Source organism: Hemicordylus capensis, chromosome 2, assembly GCF_027244095.1.
Source record: "Hemicordylus capensis ecotype Gifberg chromosome 2, rHemCap1.1.pri, whole genome shotgun sequence".
NCBI lineage: Eukaryota > Metazoa > Chordata > Lepidosauria > Squamata > Cordylidae > Hemicordylus > Hemicordylus capensis.
Genome location: NC_069658.1, coordinates 251,214,725 through 251,235,321, shown reverse-complemented (window position 1 = coordinate 251,235,321; position 20,597 = coordinate 251,214,725). Strand labels below are relative to the sequence as shown.

General features: G+C 43.5%; 1 protein-coding gene across 3 annotated transcripts in view; it reads left to right on the top strand.

Moving 5' to 3' along the window:
- LOC128343128 (tripartite motif-containing protein 10-like) overlaps positions 1 to 20,597 on the top strand; it is a 42,742-nt gene continuing 22,145 nt past the window's right edge. Inside the window, exons 1-7 of one of the 3 annotated variants that reach the window (XR_008315341.1) lie at positions 1 to 83; positions 513 to 828; positions 5,831 to 5,920; positions 8,148 to 8,378; positions 11,037 to 11,059; positions 16,187 to 16,299; positions 17,977 to 18,009. Coding sequence is in view for 2 of the 3 variants with exons in the window: in XM_053291683.1 (XP_053147658.1) it covers positions 622 to 828; positions 5,831 to 5,920; positions 8,148 to 8,378; positions 11,037 to 11,059; positions 16,187 to 16,299; positions 17,977 to 17,999 (687 nt within the window). In the remaining variant the exon portion in view is untranslated. Of the gene's footprint in view, positions 84 to 512; positions 829 to 5,830; positions 5,921 to 8,147; positions 8,379 to 11,036; positions 11,060 to 16,186; positions 16,300 to 17,976; positions 20,204 to 20,597 lie in introns of those variants that run through there. The other 2 variants (XM_053291683.1, XM_053291684.1) reach the window with 2 other exon arrangements.

The window sequence follows — 20,597 nt, the reverse complement described above, 5'->3', positions numbered from 1 at the left end:
TAAGGACCTTCTGCTACAAGCAGCCATTGTGAGGGGGTACTCCTGGGTTATTTGCTTTTTTTTTTAGCAGAGTGGCTATCTTTGTAAGTAGCTCAGTGTCTTTCTTTCCTTTGTGTTGACAGGTTTATTGCTTATTTTCTTGCTTCTTAAGCAATATACTGTATAACAAAAGACTGCAGAAGAGTTTTCTTAAGCATTTTGTATATGTCATATTGGAAATCAGCTTGAACATTTCATATCTGTCAGGGTTCCACTTGAGCCCCTTGCTATAAGTGTCCACCCCAACAGCTTGAAATTGTGCTTAAGGGATGTGTATCCCATAATCCTGTCATTTTATGACCTATTGTCTCTGGATTAAAGAGTATTGTCACTCTTCACAGTAACCAAAAAAAAAAAAGATGGTGTTTTGTATTCTTCTATCTATATGTTGTGTGGAAATGCTCTCTAAACCATCTCTGAGTGTCTTTCTCTTTCTCCTTGTTTTCCTTGCCTGGATGTCCTCAACAACCCAGTGACTTTTGACTGTGGGTACAGTTTATACCAAGCCTATATTGTCAAGACTTGGCAGTGGGGAGTCTCCTACAAATACCACCTGCCCTCAGTGCTGAAAGGGAGAGTGAAATGCAGCCTACAAACCTGGAGTCTCAGGCAAACGGTGAGCCGGAGATGCAGGAAGCAGTAATGTGGCTGTTCTGTGAGAGGCACCAGAAGATCCTGAATTACTTTTGCATTGAGGATGAAGTTGCCATTTGTGACGTGTGCGCTGGATCCATGCCACACCAAACTCACAATGTGGTTCTCCTAAAAGATGCTCCTCTGGAATTCAAGGTAGGCATTTGTATGTGTTTCTGAGAGCTTCCAGGTCAGGCTGATTAAAGAAGAGATGATGGGGTGGGGGTGGGGTTACCAACAACCCCTTAGCAGCAGGGATGTCGCTCATTTCAGCCCCAAACTGCCTGTCCCTTATGGGGTGCCATTTGTCCCTTATTTTCAGCTAATGGGAAGAACCTCAGATCAAACCAGTTATTTTCACTAATAATGAAACACAGGTCACGATCATGAGCACCAACTCCTTTCCCTTTTCCCTCCCCAGTCAGGGTACTCTGTGATTCTGGTGGCCTTTAGACTTGGGATTGTCAACAGACATAAGGACCGTTCTGTTGGATCAGGCCCAAGGCCCATCTAGTCCAGCATCCTGTCTCACACAGTGGCCCACCAGCTGGTGCTGGAAGCCTACAGGCAGGAGTTGAGGGCATGCTCCCTCTCCTGCTGTTACTCCGCAACTGGTATTTGGAGGCATCTTGTCTCCGAGGCTGGAGGTGGCCTTGAAGCCCTCAGGTTAGTAGCTGTCGATAGACCTCTCTTCCATGAATTAAGCCAACCCCCTCTTGAAGCCAGTTTGTTGGCTGCCACCACATCTTGTGATAGAGAATTCCATCGGTTGATCATATGTTGTGTGAAAAAGTATTTTTTTGTTGGCCCTAAATTTCTTGACAATCAGTTTCATGGGAGGACCCCTATTTCTAATGTTATGGAAGAGAGAGATAAACTACTCTCCATCCACTTTCTCCAAACCATGCATGATTTTATAGACTCCTATCATGTCTTCCCCAGTTCTTCTTCCTAAACTAAAAAGCCCCGAGTGTTGTAGCCTTGCCTTATCAGAAAGGTGTTTTTTCTTATGACACTTGTTGAGGTAAATACTTGAAACTTGGGGTACATGATCAACTTGATGAGGACTACAAACATGCTTAATTTCAAGGAGATCTGATAAAAAATTTGTCAATTGGCAAGTTTAGAGGTGCTGAAAATCGATACTTTGGTCCATCCCTCCTCACTCCCATTCTTTATGACAATGTTGCATATATTTCAGATTTTGGTAAAAATAACTGATGTCCATCTAGGAGGAATGCCCTTTAATGGTATGAAGTTTCAAGCAGCAGTTCAAAAGTTATTTTCCTGCCCCATTAAAGCCTTTGGCTAGCAAGTGCTGGTGCAGTTATACAGAACGTGGCTGTCTTGATAATTAAGCTGGAATGCTGACCTGTTTTGCCAGTCCCCTGACATCAGCAGGGGGAGCCAGTTAGTGGATTCCATTGCAGGTGCAATGCCTATTCTGTTAGTGATGGAATGTGAACTCCCAGGGGAGGGGGAGATATATTGGAAAAGCTTGGTGGATAGTTAAAGCAATGTGGGGTGGGGGGAATTGGGGTCATGCATTATACTTGCTTGTGACATGCCTTCAGTGATCAATGAGGGGCATCTTTTCTGGTGCCCATGCCAAGCACACCACCCTCCACATCTTGATTTGGGCCTTGAAGACCAAGGGAAAGTGTAGGTGCAAGGAGGACAAGTTGTAAGCAAGCACAAGACTGATTATGTAGCACAACTGTTAAGGTAATGGACTTGGATTCCAATCTTTTGGCTTTGTGGAGCTTGAGCCAAAATGAGAGCCTTAATTTTGGTCTTAAGCTGGTAGGCTTTTTGACTATCTAATGTTTATGCAGATCATAACCCTGTATCTATGATGATCCAAAGTGGGGGTGGGAATTCATACAAATAGAGGATGACTGAGCTGATATTACAGGATGAAAGAAATGTGGTGACCTCCAGCTCTTCTTTAGGATAAATCAAGAGGAAAGGGAGTGCTAATTCAGCCAGCTGGGAGGCTAGTGAAGCAATCTATATCATACTGTTGTCCTACTTTAAAAAAAAAAAGTAAAACAGACTTAACTGAGTATTATGTACCAATTTCTTAACATGAAAGGTGTTAGATAGCTGTGAAATACATGCAAAAGTAACATTTTAATTTGCATTTTAACATATTAAAACATAATCAATCTTTAGAATCAATACATAAAACTTGGAAAGAACTGGAAAATCGGGATGTTATAAACTTAATAAAGAGTCAAACAGAATTGTTCCTCTTATACGGGAGGATGATAGAACTTATGTAACCATGTAGATTTTTGTAAAGGAATTTTCAAAACTAATTCCATCTGAATTTACAGAACAAATCCATCCATTAAATAAAAGTATCTGGAGGAGTCAACTCCAAAACAAGGACACTTATCAGATAAGTAAGTGCTTGATGCAGAAATACAGGGGGTGGGAATACTAAATGCCATTAAAAGGGCAAAGAAAAGTAAAGCCCCTGGAATGGATGGTCATTTATGTTGTACTATAAGAGCTTTAGTAACGTTTTGGTCAAGCAGTTAGCATTTTTAATGAAGTTTTTTAAAAATGGTACTTTGCACCAATCATGGCATGAGACTACGACACTATTCATAATCTAACTAAGACCCAGCCTTAGTTGCATCTTAAGGACTTGTTTCCTCTTAAAATAATGATTACAAATTATTGGCATCCATTTTAGCAGCCAGGTTAAAGATGTAGATCAAGGTTTTTTTGTCAAATAGAAGATCAGTGTTGTGTTAAAAGGATGGCAGGTGCTGCAATTGTATTTAGATGCAGAGAAAGCTTTTGAGAATGTGGAGTAGGACTAAAAGTATCAGAAGCATATCAGTTAAGTTCATAACTTGGATAAAAGCTATTTATAAATAAGGTGAAGCAAAGGTACTGGTAAATTCGTTGTCAAAACTTTTTATCAAAAGGAACAAAACAAGGTTGCCTACTTTTTTTTTTTGCATTATTACTTGCAATGGGTATTGAGCCCTTAGCAATACAGAGAAATGACTAAATAAAAGGTATAAGTGTGTATGCTGATATGGTATTGACCTTAAATGAGCTATGTAAATCAATTACTCAAGTGGAATTAGAAGTATGGGAAAGTGGCAGGATTGAGAATTAAGGGAGAAACTGATTTCTTTAGTATACACATATTTAAAGGAGTTGGAACTTGATAAATGAAACATTTGGATATAGGCTTATGAATATACCAGCTTAGTTACCTTGGTATTTGTTTCTAAGAATGAGGCAAGATACAGTACTGTGATATGGAAAAACTAGAGGTCTCTACCAGATTGGCTATAATAAAAATGATGCTCAAAACATTGCCAATTCAAACTGATTAGCTGATTTGAAAAACTGGCAGCAGCTAATATCAAAGCTTGGTAAAACAACCAGGAATGAAAGAAAGTAGTTCAGGATGACACACAGCTTTGAAGTGGAGGTAGAGGTAAAGTGTGCGGTCGAGTTAGTGTTGACTCCTGGCGACCACAGAGCCCGTTGATTGTCCTTGGTAGAATACAGGAGGAGAGTACCTAGCATTAAATTGTATTACAAAGCAAATGCATTATAGTCCATTCCATAATGGACTGACAGAAATAAAAAAACAGGAGTATATATTCAAAACTATGTGGAAATCTGTCTTTATTATGAATGAAATGTAGAGGGGAAAGAGATGGAGCAGCAGTCCCTAAAAGTTGCTGAAGATTTGGGTTAAATATAAAAATAGAATTAGTCCTTCTAAAGTACCAATAGCGCCAGTGATATGACTGGGCATGCCCTCAGCTCTTGCCTGTGGGCTTCTTGATGGCATCTGGTGGGCCACTGTGTGAAACAGGATGTTGGATTAGATAGGACTTGGGTCTGATCCAGCTGGGCTGTTCTTAGTATACCAATATGTGCAACTGAGAGAATATCATAGAAAAATGTTAAGAACAGGTACTGTCAAATAAAATAAAATAAAATAGAAAGTTGAGTCAACATACTGTAAATTAACAGAAGGCTTATTTGCTCCAGAGCACTCAGAGAACTGATGGAATATGTAACCATCTACCAATGCAATCATATGAAAGTCATAGGTGATCTCACCATAGTATGTACAACGTATTTATCATATTTTTATACCACCTGATATGTACATCTCTAGGCAGTGTACAAAATGTAAAATATTTTAAAATCAACAGATTAAAATACATGACACAATAAAAATAGTATAAAACAGTTATTAAAACAAATTAAAAATATTAACATTATTAAATTTTAATTAAAAGCTTGTGAGAACGGATTGTCTTGAGGGTCTTCCTGAAAACAAAGGAAGATGCTCTTATTTCAGCAGGGAGCATATTCCAAAGGGAGCATATTATAAGTGCTAAAACTCTAAAGAGAGACCAGGCTAGAACCTTAAGATCCTCTTCGGAGTCCCTCCCGCAAGTTCCTCTGCCAAATGAACTGAGGCAAGTGGCAACTAAGGAGAGGACCTTTTCAGTGGTGGCACCCCACTTATGGAGTAGCCGCCTTAGTGAGGTTCACTTGGCTTCATCACTTCATTATTTTAGATGCCAGGCAAAGACTCTCTTGTTCACTCAGGCCTTTTAAGTTTTAACTGAATTCTTTAGAAACTCTTGTTTTGTATTCTCTCCCCACCCTCCTTTTGGTCTATTATGACTCAATCGCTTGGTTTTTTAATCTCATGTTTTAATTTTATGTTGTAAGCTGCTCAGAGAACAATTTGTTATGGGGCAACTAACCAAGATGACGACGTATTTGATTTGATTTAACACATTTGTATACTGCCCAAAACACAAATCTCTAGGCGGTTTACAACAAAACAATAAAAAGGTTAAAACATTAAAATTAAAATTTAAAATGTTGAAACTATTAAACACAATTAAAACAATATCTAATTAAAAGCCTGGGTGAACAAATGTGCCTTGACTGCCTTTTTAAAAGTTGTAAGGGATGGAGAGGCTCTTATTTCAGCAGGGAGTATGTTCCAAAGCCTCTGGGCAGCAATGGAGAAGGCCATCCCTGAGTAGCCACCAGATAAGCCGGTGGCAACTGCAGACGAACCCTTTCAGATGATCTCCATGGGCAGTGTGGTTCATAGTGAAGACCATGATGATATGCTTCTCTTTGGTATCAGATTGAGAGCAGCCTGGCAATCCTGAGAAAGGGGAGAGATAAATTTCTGGCGTGCGAAGCGGAATCGGAAAGAGAAAGCCAGGACCTGCTTGTAAGTGTGTGATGTTGGTCTGGAGTGAGAAAGAACCACCATCTTGGAAAAGGGGAATATAATACTTATGGCATTCTGAGTTTCCTGCTTCTCATTTCATGATGTGTCCCCTTCCTAATCACCTCGATACTATAGGAACTATATTATGCGAACGGACCCAAAGTTGCTCTTTTAAAAGTCGGAGGAGAAAAGTGCTATATTCCAATCATAATGCTGCCTCCATCCTAGTCCTATAAGACTAGAATCCTCTGCACACTGAAATGGGAGTAAGCTCCTTAGAGATCAGTGGGATGGTCTTCTGAGTAGACACACATGGACTCAGGAACACAAGAAGCTGCCATATACTGAGTCAGACAATTGGTTACACATGACCATTGGCTCAGTATTGGCTACATAGCCCAGCAGCAGCGTCTCCAAGGCTGCAGGCAGGAGTCTCTCTCAGCCTTATCTTGGAGATGCCAGAGGGAATTTTGGAATCTTCTCCATGCAAGCAGGCAGAATGGCCCAATCCACTGAGGGGAATATCTTGCAGTGCTAACACATCTTCCATTCAAATGCAAACCAGGGTGGACCCTGATTAGCAAAGGGGGCAATTCATGCTTGCAACTACAGGACCTGGAGACTTTACAGACAGGCCTTCTACTTTGAATCCCCTCCAGATTAGAGTGTGCTAGTCCACATATTAGTTTCATTTACCCCAGCATTTCTGCAGGCTGTCAGGGACGAGAACACACCCACTCTACTTTTGCCCGAACTACTGATAAGAATTACTGTGCATTCTTGCTTGGCCCTTATTATTAATAATAATTATTAATTATTATTATTAATAAATAATAATTACTTATTATTATATATTATATCCCACTCTTCCTCCAAGGAGCCCAGAGCGGTGTACTACATACTTAAGTTTCTCCTCACAACAACTCTGTGAAGTACATTAGGCTGAGAGAGAAGTGACTGGCCCAGAGTCACCCAGCAAATCTCATGGCTGAATGGGGACTTGAACTCGGGGCTCCCTGGTCCTAGTCCAGCACTCTAACCACTACACCACGCTGGCTCTAAATTATGTCCAGGCTTTTTAAAAAAAAACTCTCTATTTATGGCACTTTTTTTTTTTTAACTGAGCTTTCTGGTATTCCCCGCAGCTTCTCCCGAGATGTGTGGAGGGCCATATTAGTGATTTGGCTTTTTTCAAAACTCAGTGAAGTGGAGTTTGACAGCTGTGCTGTGTATGGTTAGGTCTGCTCTGAGTGATTTGCAACTGGGGGCGGGGGACACAGAGTTCAGTTTGGGTGCCAGCTGTCATTACTTCCCATCTCCTAAGCACTGAGCAAAAACACCATCTGAATGCAACCGAAAGCCAAGTGAGGGGGCTGGAAATAGGGGGAGAACCCCATGGGCGCACATGCGCCGGCTACTTCCAGTCGAAGAGCAAACAGGGCAGCAGGGAAGTACGCTGCTGCCCTGTAGGACTTGGGAAATACTGGGTGCCGGTGGGGGCGGAAAGTGGAGGGAGGGATAAGTGCAACCTCCCCCGCCCTTGAAGTGCGAACCCACCCCGCCTTCAAACTGCCTGGTTCTTGAACCTGTTTGGAGGCCCATAAAAGGGCCTCTGAACAGTTTGTGCACATTCCTAGAAGGGGAAGCCTCCTTAGCCGCTGGGTTCTTATCTTCCCCCATCTCCCTCTGTGTACACGATCGGGGTGGGGAGCGGATCGCTTGGCCATGGTGAGTCAGTACCAGGGAGAGAGAGGGAAGGAGCCTACGTGAATGCAAGTGTTGCTCTCACTCCCTCTGTCAAACTAACAAAAAGGGTCTCTCACCTGTGAATGGTTGGATGAAAACCCTCTGAGCAAGTGGAGGGAACACACAAGGGAAAAAATCTGCAGAGATTGCGGAGAGGAGCCGACCCTCTGTGAACTGTCCATTTAATCCCTCGAATTAAACATCTGCTAATCTGCTGTGAAGCAGATTCGCTCTTCAGATACCTTGTGGCAGGAAGCCATGTGTGAAGAACTCCCAGCTCACCACAAAATGCACTAGCCAATATCTGGACTAACTTTCCGGCCCCATGCCAAGGCTTTCCCATTGTGGGAGGGATGACGTCTGACAATTTCCCCTTCCCTCTGCATGCTGGAGTTGCCACGACAGTCTGAACTCTGTAGAGCATAAGATTTTTATTCTACTGCTGTCCTCCCTCCCCCACTCTTTCCATGTCCTCATGCAGAAGCAAATGAAAGCAGTGAGGGAGAAGGTAATAGCTGAGTTCAGACAACTACACCAGTTCCTGGAAGAACAAGAGAAATATTATCTGGCCCAGATGGAAGAGATGGACCGGAAGATTGCAAGAAGAAGGGGTGGCCAGATGGCCACACTCTCCAAGGAACGCTTCATTCTGGAAAATCTCATCCGGGAAATAGAGGAGAAGCAACGCTCACCAGTGGATGAACTGCTGCAAGTAAGACTATATTAGAAGCAGGCCAAGCTTTCTTCAGGAGAGGCTGGTTCAAAACTCGTATGTCTAAAAATTGATGGGCCCTAACTACATTGCTGGTAACTGTCTCTGCTGTGCACAGGAGCATTCAAGAGGAATGGGAATACTGTATTCGCTTTAAAGCCAAACTACACAGAGATCTGAGATGGGAGGAGAGCTGGTCTTATGGTAGCAAGCATAAATTGTCCCCTTCGCTAAGCAGGGTCCACCCTGGTTTGCATTTGAATGGGAGACTAAATGTGTGAGCATTGTAAGATGTTCCTCTAGTCTAGGGGGATGGGGCTGCTCTGGGAAGAGTATCTGCCTGCTTGCATGCAGAAGGTTCCAAGTCCCTCCCTGGCATCTCCAAGATAGGGCTGAGAGACTCCTGCCTGAAACCTTGGAGAAGCCGCTGCCAGTCGGTGTAGATAATACTGAGCTAGATGGACCAATGGTCTGATTCAGTAGAAGGCAGTGGGCATGGGGCCCCAAGGGATGTCAATTAATTTTTGCATTTCTATCCTGCTCTTCCTCCAAGGAGTCCAGAGCGGTTTACATGTTTGTTTATCCTCACAACAACCCTGTTAAGTTAGGCTGAGAGAGCAGTGACTGGCCCCGAATCTGGGCCAGAATCACCCAATGAGTTTAATGGCTGAATGGGGATTTGAACTCGGGTCTCTCTGGTCCTAGTCCAACACTCTAACTACTACACTACATCTCCACACTGGCTGCACAGCTTTGGCCCTCCAGCTGTTTTTGGCCTACCTCTCCCATCATCCCCAGCCACAGTGGCTGAAAGGATGGTGGGAGTTGTAATATAGCACCTGTAAGAGGCCTAAAGTAGTGTAGCTCTAATTAAGAGGTCATCCAACCCCCAAGAATAAAAGAGCTTTCTCTAAAAGAGCACAACATCTGAGTGACTTTGCTGAATAGATATGAATTGAATGCGGAGAACTTGGCCTACAGTAGGAATAGGCAAATGCCGGTCCAGCTGTTCTCCATGGGCTCCTCATGTGGTCCCCAGTATGGCCACAATCTCAGAACAAGTCTCCCAATCTCGGGGAAAGGCCTCCTTAATCGCTTCCTCCCCAGTGTGACCAGTAGGGGCATTTCTAGGATCTGGAGTGTGGGCCCCACAGAGCCTGCCTCAGACCTACAGCCCCGTCCTATTTTGATAAATAACCCTTTCCATGCTTTCCAAAGTAATCCAAAACTCTTCCAGTTTTCAAAGTCATTAATGACCCAGACAGCCTTGTTGTAACTTGCACATTTTGGCCAAGGGTGTTGCTAGGTCCTATTTGGACTGGGTCCCTGGTCAACAGTACTTGATTTATTTTTCATATTTCTTTCCCTTTTGCAAAAGCTTACCTAAGAACAGCCCTGCTGGATCAGGCCCAAGTCCTATCTAGTCCAGCATCCTGTTTGACACACTAAATCATAACAGACAGACCGCCCCAAAGGGAGGGGAGAAAATACAAAATACAATAAAGGTTGAGTATTCCTAATCCGGACATCTGGAATGCTCCAAAATCCGGAAACCACCATGGCGTGTGCCCGCAGCACCGACCCATTGCAGATGAGCGCCTCGTAACAAAATTCCTCAGCTCACCTGCTCGCTTTGGCACTAGAGACTTTAAATAAAACCTTTTTAAAAAAATACAGTGTACAGTAACCTTTCGTGTTTAGACTTGGATCCCATGCCCAAGATATCTCATTACAGTATGCAAATATTCCAAAATCCAGAACACTTCTGATTCCAAGCAGTTCAGATAAGGAATACTCAACCTGTACAAAACGGTGTTGTTGTTTTAAAATTACAATTGGATCACAATTTTAAAACTTGAAGGACTGAGTGAACAAAAAGGTCTTTATATGGTGTCTAAAAGAACAAAGCAATGAAGCCAGGCAAACCTCACTGAGAAGGCTATTCAATAAACAGGGTGCAACCACCCAAAAGGCCCTGGTAGCCACCCACTTCACCCCATTTTATTTAATTTATATCCCGCCCAAACATACGTCTCTGGGCGGCATTTGGCAGGGGCACTCAGAGGAAGGTCTCTGAAGATCTTAAGGATTGGGTTGGGACATATGGGGCAAGGTGCTCCCTCAGGTAGCCCAGTCCCAAGCCATTTAGGGTTTTAAAGGTTAAATCCAGCACCAAAGAGTGTTTTCCAACTATCTTTTTTCCGCCTTGTCTTCCTTTTTGACTCGGGAGCACAGAGCTGGGTGGCTGGGAGCAGGACTAATGTGGCAGGGGATGTGTTGGCATTAGACTCACATGGGGTGCATCCAGCTGGGAGGACAGGGCAGCACACTAGAAGTTGCCTCAAGTCATAGCAAGGAAATGTGGCGGCAGCTGCTACAGAATGTAACATAGGGTGGGAGGATGGGTGTGGCATGTGGCAGTAAGATGAGTCTCTGTAGCACGTTTACGGGTTTGGAAGGTCTCTGTGGATATCTGGGGGGGCAGCAAGATATTAAGTGAACATGGAAAGTAGTTGTCTTTCAGTCAATATAATTCTGTTTCAAGTGCTCAGTTGTGTTAACCTTTTAGCTCTGCATTAAATTGGCTCCATCTTCGATAAAGAGATTCTCCACACTGGCAGGCACTGAATCCCTCTTGCTGGTTTTTTTTCTTCATAGCATGCAAGAAGAACCTTGCAGGGGTAAGTCGATTCCATTCTCTTTACGCTTCATGATGCTGAAAAAGGCCTGATTTCTGTGCTGGAAGGAAACAGTCCTCCAGGCTCCTGGGGAAAGAACAGAGGGCTTCCTCTCCTCCAGAATTCCACATATAAATGCAGAGATGCTTTTTGGAAATGGACACAGTATGTTGAAGGCTTAATGCTCCAGAAGAAGGCTATCAAAATCACCCTGACCATCTGCTTAGGATTCTCGGGGGGAGAGACGCCAATCATTTCCCCAGAGAACAAAAATGGGTTCCTCTCTCCCTTATCTCTCTAGCAAGCTGGACATAAACACAGGTAGGCTGGCTGGGCTTGTGTGAAAGACAGTGATATAGTCAAAGATTCAGAAGTCCAGGTGCTCTCCATGACAGCCCCCATAGCCACACCCATCCCAATAGATGTCTGTTCAGATGCTGTTCAGATGAAACCATGGACAGCAGCTGCTTTGGAAGAGCTGCTACCAGTCTGTATAGACAATACTGAGCTAGGTGGACCAATGATCTGATTCAGTATAAGGCAGAGTCCTATGTTCCTAAAATGGGAAGAATGATAACAAATGGTTGGAATAGCAAGAGCAGTACACTATTTTCACGTAGAAAGCCAAGGGTTTTGCATCCCTGCTAAGACCCTGGAGGGGGAAAGCAGCACTACACCACCGGTGTTCTATGAAGACTTCCCCTCAAAGCATTTCAGAACTCAGGTTTTTCGCAATAAATTATCCTCGCACCATTCTTGCTTTTCCTTTCCATTGTGTTTAGTGTGTCTCGGATACTCCTGCTTTCACTCTAATTTGGCTTTGGATAAGCAAAGCAAGCATGGCAGAACCGCCTATGAAGACATTTGCAGAGGAGAGCTCAGGCAGGGGGAGACCCACCAACTAGCAGATGGGTTCAAAGAACCCAAGCTGCCCCCCCCACCTCCGGGGCTGTGCCTGGCACCCCAGACACTCCTTCTGCATCTGACAGCGGATGCGGGGTGTGTGATTTAGCTCCCAAACGGGACTGCGCTTCCCGTTTGGGAATTAAACCAGCTTGCACTGAATTTGCAGCACGGCTGGAGTAATTCTCCCTGCCTTTTAAAGACAGGGAGAGCCTGTTACAATGTTACAATTTCTTACAGTTCATGTTATGGTCTTCCTATGTTCATGTTTTGAGTTAGGAACATAGGAAGCTGCTGTATACTGAGTCAGACCATTGGTCTATCTAGCTCAGTATTGTCTTCACAGACTGGCAGCGGCTTCTCCAAGGTTGCAGGCAGGAATCTCTCTCAGCCCTATCTTGGAGAAGCCAGGGAGGGAACTTGGAACCTTCTGCTCTTCCCAGAGCGGCTCTATCCCCTGAGGGGAATATCTTGCAGTGCTCACACATCAAGTCTCCCATTCATATGCAACCTGGGCAGACCCTGCTTAGCTATGGGGACAAGTCATGCTTGCTACCACAAGACGAGCTCTCCTCTCCCAAACTCTTTAATAACTGAATGAGTCTTTACATATATAAATGTGAAGGGGTATATTATGCCCTGAAATAGTTGCTGTGCTAGTAAAACAAGTAACTTTGTGAGGTAACTTGTAGCCCAGTGCCACCTTTATTTTACTCCTTCCTATAAATAGTTGATAAGGTATGTGTTTAACCTGCTTTCCTTAAGGAAAGTAAGCTTATGAGATCACCCCGCTTTCTGTGTGTCCCCCTGTTAAATTTGCAATGCCTGGACCAACTTCAGCCAAACGTGCTACAGCTGTAGCCTGTAGGGACACTCAGTGGCATAGTTTGTCATCCAGCCCAAATCAAGATGGTAGAAGCTGGTAATTATCAATTAAGATACCGTGGAAGCAAAGTAGGCAGATTACTTTTATCAGAACTTCTTGTTGTGCCGTTTGTGTCATGCTTAAGCCAACCCACAGGTTTTCAATGTGTTGATGACTTGGGAATACTTATTATCCCATGTGACAAAATGCAGGTTTCCATCTTAGTTCAAAAATGTCTTTCACTTCCACTATACCCTGAGTGTTGGGGAGGAAGGACATGTGTCACTTCTGTTACTAAATTGAGGCTAGTGACACTTTTAGCCTAATTTCCAGCAGACTTAAAAGATCACCCGGCATTCTCTGTGTGTGTGTGTGTGTCCCTGCCGCCCCCATCCACTTTGCAATGCCTGCACCAATATGAACCAAATCGGGTACAGTTGACATCCCAACAGCATAGTTTGTGGTGGTGTCATCCACCCCAGTTCCAGATAGCTAGGGTTGCTATATTCTGGCTTTCCAAATCCAGGTGCCTAATTTGCATATTATGTAAACTGGTTTGAAAATGTTGCATATGCAGATTAGCAGCTGCACTTTCCAGTTGACTTGTATTTGCTCTGGATATCTACCAACAATAGTTGGGGAAGATATCTTTGCCGGACCATTTTCCTTGACATACTAACAGCAGCAATAGAACAAGAAAGCACAGCTTTTTAATTAAGGCTACAATTCTGTACACATTTATTTAAAAGAAGATCTGATTGAAACCAATGGTGCTTACTTCTAAGTAGGCATGCATTGAACATAAAGCCAGGTAACTCCTTAAACATTATGATAAACAGCCTTGTAGGCAGGCAGTGATTTACATCAAAAGCAAACTATCCTCTCAACTGCCTGATAGAGATCCCCTGCTGATAAAAAAACACACAAAGACAACATTCCTCAAGGGATTATTGTACTTGTGAACCCCTTCCAGCTAGCCTCCTGTGCTCTTCCTCTCTTAATCGAAGTCCAGTGGTTGAGCAGAATAGTGACTGCACGTTTTGCTCCATAACTCTGCTTCTACAAGGGCTAGAGCTTAGCTTTAAAGAAAAGAAAGCTGAAATCCAGGCGAATCCAGGTGGGCTAAGCAATCTGGGTGAGATCCAGAATTCTGGGGAGTGTGGCAATGTTGGAGGTGCAAGTGGGCTAACTTGTGAACTGCCTAACCAGTTGTAGGGATAGTGAAAGGGAAGTAGGCAGATAAGTTGTTCTAGTAAGAACTTGTTTACTGTACCATAGCAATGGATCTATAGCTCAAGGCAACTGTTCTCCTTGTTAATCACTCCAATGGGTGAGGCTGCAAAAGAATTTTTGTAAATACCAAATAAGCTCCTCTCAATATCCTGGCAATGAGATCAGGTAACTCCTACCTCCTGGGCAGAACAAATGCAGAGTTTAGGTTCCGATAGGAAGTATTCTACTGCATGTGTTCTAAACACAAGGTGTATACGTAACAGTATGTGATCTACCTCACAGGACTGTTATAAACATAAACACAATCATGTACATGGCTCCTTGGAGGAAGAGACTGCTTTCCAACAAAATTTTCAAAATGGTTTACATAGAAAAAGAATGAGATGGTTCTCTGTTCCCAAACAGAAACATGAGACAGACACACCAGCAACAGCCACTGGGGTGTGTGTGTGTGTGTGTGTGTATGTGTGGTGCTGGGGTTGGAGAGGGGGAGTGAAATACAACAGAATCGCCAATATCTCTTTGCCTAGTTATCAGGGGATGTTTATCCATGTCCTTAAAACATGGACCCCACAGTATTCCAAGTGAGGTGCAACTAGTGCATAATAGAGTTAACTATTCCTTATCTGGACAGTACACTATGCCTCTGCTAGTGCAGCCTGTGTTCACTGCTTTATTGGTAAAAAGGGCACATCTAGACAATATTGAGTGGGGTGGGAAACGAAACATCACAGGTTGTTTTCCCTCATTAAGGTTGATGCTGACCTGGAAGATGGAGTTGGAGAATGTAGAACACACAGTTGTGATTTTAACTTCTTAAATGGGGTCTAACTGACCCCATTTTTTGACCTAGGTTTAAGGAACAAACCTATTATTTACTTAACACATTTTTATACTCCCAAAACGCAAGTTGTCTGGGTGGTTTACAAGACAAAAAAAACCCAAACCAATAAAAAGACTAACGCACTTCAACAATTAAAATTTAAAACGTTAAAACTATTAACACAATTAAAACAATATCTGATTAAACCTAGAGACCTCCTCTGTCCCCAGTGAAGAGGAAGGGGTTCCAGGGCGGAGAATGTCTTAATTCATGAAACTAAAGAATTATCAGGGATTCTAGACTGGAGGGTAGTGTGGAAGTCGTTTCACGTGCTGAAGCCACTTTCTTTATGCTCCTATACCAAAGCTGCCCAAGCAGAAATGCTTTGCAAGGGGACAAAAATGACAGGCTCGACACAGCAACAGGAAACCACTAGCTTGCAGTTTTCGCTTGAAAATAGATTTGAGGGAATTAGACAGGGCAAACAGACAGAAGCTGCACTCTCCAAAACTTGTTTGGCGCATTCTGTCATGCAGTGGTTGTGGCGACCTATTACTGTAATTTCCTTGTTTGATGTTCACCTGTTAATGTCCAGTTAACTGTTTGGAATGCTTAAACAAAGTCAAACATGCAACTTCCTCTTTTTACTGGATAAGCCTGTGATTTGCTTTGTTTGACTTTGGGTCTCGCCAGGGAGTTGAAGCATGGCTTCATGCTTCAGGGTAAATGTTAAGCAAAGCCACTTTGAACTACACTCCTGGCATTGAGGGAAACAGCCCCTCCCCTCTGCTCTCAGATTTTGTTTTGAAACAAGTTCACATGGCATGCTCCGTGTTTTCCTTCTAGCCAGTGGGGGGGGGGGGGGAGAGCATCCTAAAGACAAATATCTCCATTTCTAAAGAGAGTATCCCTCTTATTATGCTAATGATTCTACCTCAGTGCCTCTCCCTATTTGCTCTGGCCTTTTCAGAAAAAGTAGCTTAAAACCAGCGTTCTAAAGATACAGATATACGTTGAGATAAGTTAGAATTCATATCACAAAGCCTGATCTGTGTGTGGAGTGGGTCCAAGAATCTCAAAGGGACTTCGGGCTAAGTTTGGTGTGTGAACACACACACTCCTCTGAAGTAGATTTGGGGTAGAAGCCCTGTGTGTAAAGTCTCCAGGTCTTGAGACCTGTGTGAGCTCACTGACCCTTTCAATTGAATTGTCCTAATCAATAAAGCAACCTTACTTGGATTTCCTAAACACAGCGTGAAGGCTATGTTTTCTTCCACAGTCGGTTAACATTGTTTCTCTCCACCAGTTACGAAAGCCTGTATGAGTATCAACTGGCTCTTCCTCCTGAACTGAAGTGGAGAATCTGGGAGTGCCTTGAGACCCATTCTCTTCTGCAGGATGCTGTAAAGCAGTTCAAAGGTAATAAAGAATGGCTGCAAGGGTCTTATACTGTAGCTTGAATTTATCCAGATATGGTTGTGAGAGACTCTAGGTCAGTGCTACACATATTTAGCCCTCCAGCTATTGGACTTGCATCCAAACTGTTTGAAATTATCAAACTGATCTTGATCACTTACGTACAGCCCTGATGGATCAGACCCAAGGCCGATCTACCCCAGCATCCTATTTTACACAGTGGCCCACCAGATGCCTTTGAGAAGCCCACAGGCCAGAGGTGAAGAGATGCCCTCTCTCCTGCTGTTGCTCCCCTGCAACTGGCATCTTGCCTCTGAGGCACAAGGTAGCCTATAACACCAGACTAGTAGCCGTGTTCTCCATGAATTTGTCTAAGCCCTTTTTAAAGCCATCCAAGCTAGTGACCATCACCACATTAATGATGTGCCGTGTGAAAAATTACTTCCTCTTGTCAGTCCTAAATTTCCCAGCATTCAGTTTCATGGGATGACCCCTGGTTCTAGTGTGAGAGAAATTTCACTCTGCCCACTCCATGCATAATTTTATACACTATCATATCTCCCCATAGTCACCTCTCTTCCAAACTGAAAAGCACTAGATGCTGTAGTCTTAGCTCCTAAGGAAGGTGCTCCAGGCCCCTGAGCATCTTGGTTTCCCTCTTCTGTACCTTTTCCAGTTCTACAGTGTCCAGAGCTGTATGCAGTACTCAAAATTTGACCACATCATAGATCTGTATAAGGGCATTATATTAGCATTTTTATTTTGAATACCTTCCTAATGATCCCTAGCATGGAACTGGCCTTTTTCACAGATTCCACACACTGAATTGACATTTTTAGTGAGCTGTCCACCACAACCCCAAGCTCTCTCTCCTGGTCAGTCACCAACAGCTCAGACCCCATTGGCATATATGTGAAGTTGAGGGGTTTGCCCCAATATGCATCACTTTAGACTTGCTTACATTAAACCGCATCTGTCATTTTGTCGCCCACTCACCCAGGTAGGTTAGAGAGATCATTTTGGAGCTCCTCACAATCTGTTTTGGATTTCATTACCCTAAATAGCTTAGTGTCATCTGCAAATTTGGCCACTTCATTGGTTATCCCCAACTTCTAGGTCATGTATGAGCCTGGGGGACCTGTTCATTCAAGATGAGAAAATTGATCAGTTAACTCTTGATCCTGAGATTATTCTATGTTTTGGTATTGTATTAACAAGAGGATGCAGTGCCTGACATACTGTGCAATTTCACATGTGATGGGAGTGTAACACTCTTTTGCTGTTGCACAGCACAAAAACTACACACATGGTATGATAGCACAGGATTTATATATAATAGCTGCAATGTTGCATAATTCTGCTTGTGCAATGTCTGTGTTTGCATAGCTGCACTCTTGCACAACTGCATAAATGTGGCATTGCACCATATGTATAAGGTGATGCACTATGACGGCTTAAAAAGGAGGAACACTCAGTCTTAAAGGCCCTGCTCTGCAACACTTTCCTTGTGTTTTCTACATCCAGTAGCAGACTTTATTGGAAATGTTGGAAAGTTCTCCATTAGAAGAAAGCATGTTTAAACAGGAAGCTTCCCCTAAATTTGTTTCAGCATTTATCTGATGCTTCAGTTAAAATAGAGAATAGATGTGATGCTTATGTCTGTTACCTTTCTTTTCCCAGATACCCTGGACCCTGCACTTTAGCTGCAAAAAGGTACATTTTGACCTTTGGAGAGGCCTTGATGATGATCCCTCTTCTTTGCCTCCTTACCTACACTCCTAAATAGCAATGAAATTGTCAAGGCAGCATTAACCTTCTTCTCCTCCCCTCAACTTTCTGGAAACCGAACATCATACTATGTGGGGTCCCCCCACCTCAAGCTGCCTAGAATGGCAGGAGAAGAAAGATATAAATACTTCAGATGAAAACTTGGATCATGGTTCTGACTGAGGAAGGAATTGCTGCTTTCCAAGTTGGGGACAAGGTAAAAGCTGGAACAGAAAGAGCCAGAACAAACCCTTAAAAATCAAACTGGTTCCCTAAAACAGTGGGATTTGCTGGAGATACTAGAAAGCAATATTGTGGCACTGAAATACTTCCAGTATTGCTTTTTTTAATTTTTTATTAACCCCATCACAGCCAACAATGGAACAGAATGGCATGAACCACCATGGAACAACCATTTGATAAAGGATTTCTTTGCCAAAAACGGTGGGATATGCTGGAGATAACTAGAGAACAATATTTTAGAATTGAAACTATTCCAATTTTACACACTTAATAAAAGTGTGATATTTGTAAAGGTTGCCGTTCTAAAATATTCAAGTCTAATGTATCCTCCTGTTTCTGGGATCCAGTTGCCCTTTTAAAGGACTGTTCTGGACATTTCTATTCCATTCTGGGGCATCTTTTAAACTTTTCCTAATGGAAGTGTAAAACTGGAAAAGGTTATATTCTGAAATACTGCTCAAGAGTCTCCAACACATGTCACTGATTTGGGGATCCAATTTGAGTTAAGACCAGGCCAGATCCAGCTTTTACTGAGTCCCTTTGCCTTGTCCAGTGGGCTGTCAACTCAGCCTGAGGCTTCGGGCAATCACCCTATTCAAATGTGGGGAAGGTCTTGAAAGAAAGAGGCACCGATCCTGAATTTAGGTTGGGGAAATCCTATTGATTTGAGGGGTAAGGTAATTCCTGTGGTGTGTAACCTGCAGCCTGATCCAAGATATTCTCCCACCTGACTCTGCTTATCATCTTCCTCCTCCTCCTCCCCGCCCCTACAACAGCAAACATCACTCTGGATCCAGACACACAGCTTATCTCGAATTCCTCAGGGCTGAGAATTATAAAAGTGTGGGACTGGCAGAGGAATGGCAAGATGTGCTCAGCAGTTCTGAGATTCAGCACATGGCTTTGCATGCTGGGATGTGAGGGCTTCGCAGTAGGCATTACTGGGGAGCTGGTCCTGGGAGGGAGATTGGGCTATGGGGTAGCCAGAAAGACTGGAGAGAGGGTTCGTTTGGGCTATGTTCTGCGAATGGATTATGGGCTGTGGGGATGGTGAGGACTGCATGTCCAATTGCCCTCATGACTTTCTTCTGTCCCTGAGTGGGGAGCTAAAGGGGGTCCAAGTGGCTCTGAACTATGCTGGGGGCCTTTCCTTATGCTGATTTAGAAGCCCTGCTCCACACAGCACTGACGGGTTAAATTTTCTGTCTGTAAGGAAGCCACATCTCACTGAGCCATTATTTTTTTTTTTTTTTTTAAGGCAGGGCACTAAATAACTCATCAAGCCCTGAAAAAACATTCTATTTCACAGCAGAGCTACTATTACAGCAAACTCCCCTGCAACCTGCAAGGGAAAAAAAATTAAAGCATGTTGGTCAAGAGCACCTTTTACAGCTCCGCTAAGTCCCCTAAAGATCAGACATCACCTAAACTAATTTGCTCCAATGTAGTCTGCTTTGTTCCTTTTCCCTCCCTCTTCAGCTTATGCAAAATACCTCACCCCTCCATTGCTGTGACTCAGGGAGGCTGATGTGACCCAGAGGGTAAAATCACTTTATTCAAAGAAGCTAATTTGCTTGTCTCGTGGGGTCTCTCCCAAATAAGGAGCCCCCTACACATCTTCCACTGACAGAAGGGGATTCTAACTAGGCAGGAGTTGAACCCATCCAAGGGATATTCTTCCACACAGGAATAAAACTCTCATTTACCAACTTGTTCTGTAAGGTGATCACAGGTTATCCACTATGTTAAATCCAACTGCTGATTTATTTATTTTCTTTTTTTGGAGAAGCTATGTTTATTGTTTTGTATAATGCATATGAAGATATTTCTTCGAGGAAAACAATTCTGCCTCAAAGTGATCTGAAAAAAGCCACATTATTAAAGTGCTGAAAAGTGATACTCTTGTCCATGTCCACCTCTTTTTTGCCATGGTAGTGGCATATATGCGCTAGGACTTGGTTGCTCTTCCTGCCGCCGCCCCCCCCACAACAGCCCTCGCTTTATTGCTCAGTGTCTGTCAGTTACTCCCTCTTCGCCCTGAGTATTGTCTACTCTACACAGACTGGCAGTGGCTTCTCCAAGGTTGCAGGCAGGAGTCTCTGTCAGCCCTATCTTGGAGATGCTGCCAGGGAGGGAACTTGAAACCTTCTGAGGTGCTCTTCCCAGAGTGGCCCCATCCCCTGAGGGGAATATCTTACAGCAGGGTTTCTTAACCTTGCCCCCCTCCGATGTTGTTGGACTACAACTCCCATCATCCTCAGCCACAACACCCAAGAGGTTTGCTAACCTGG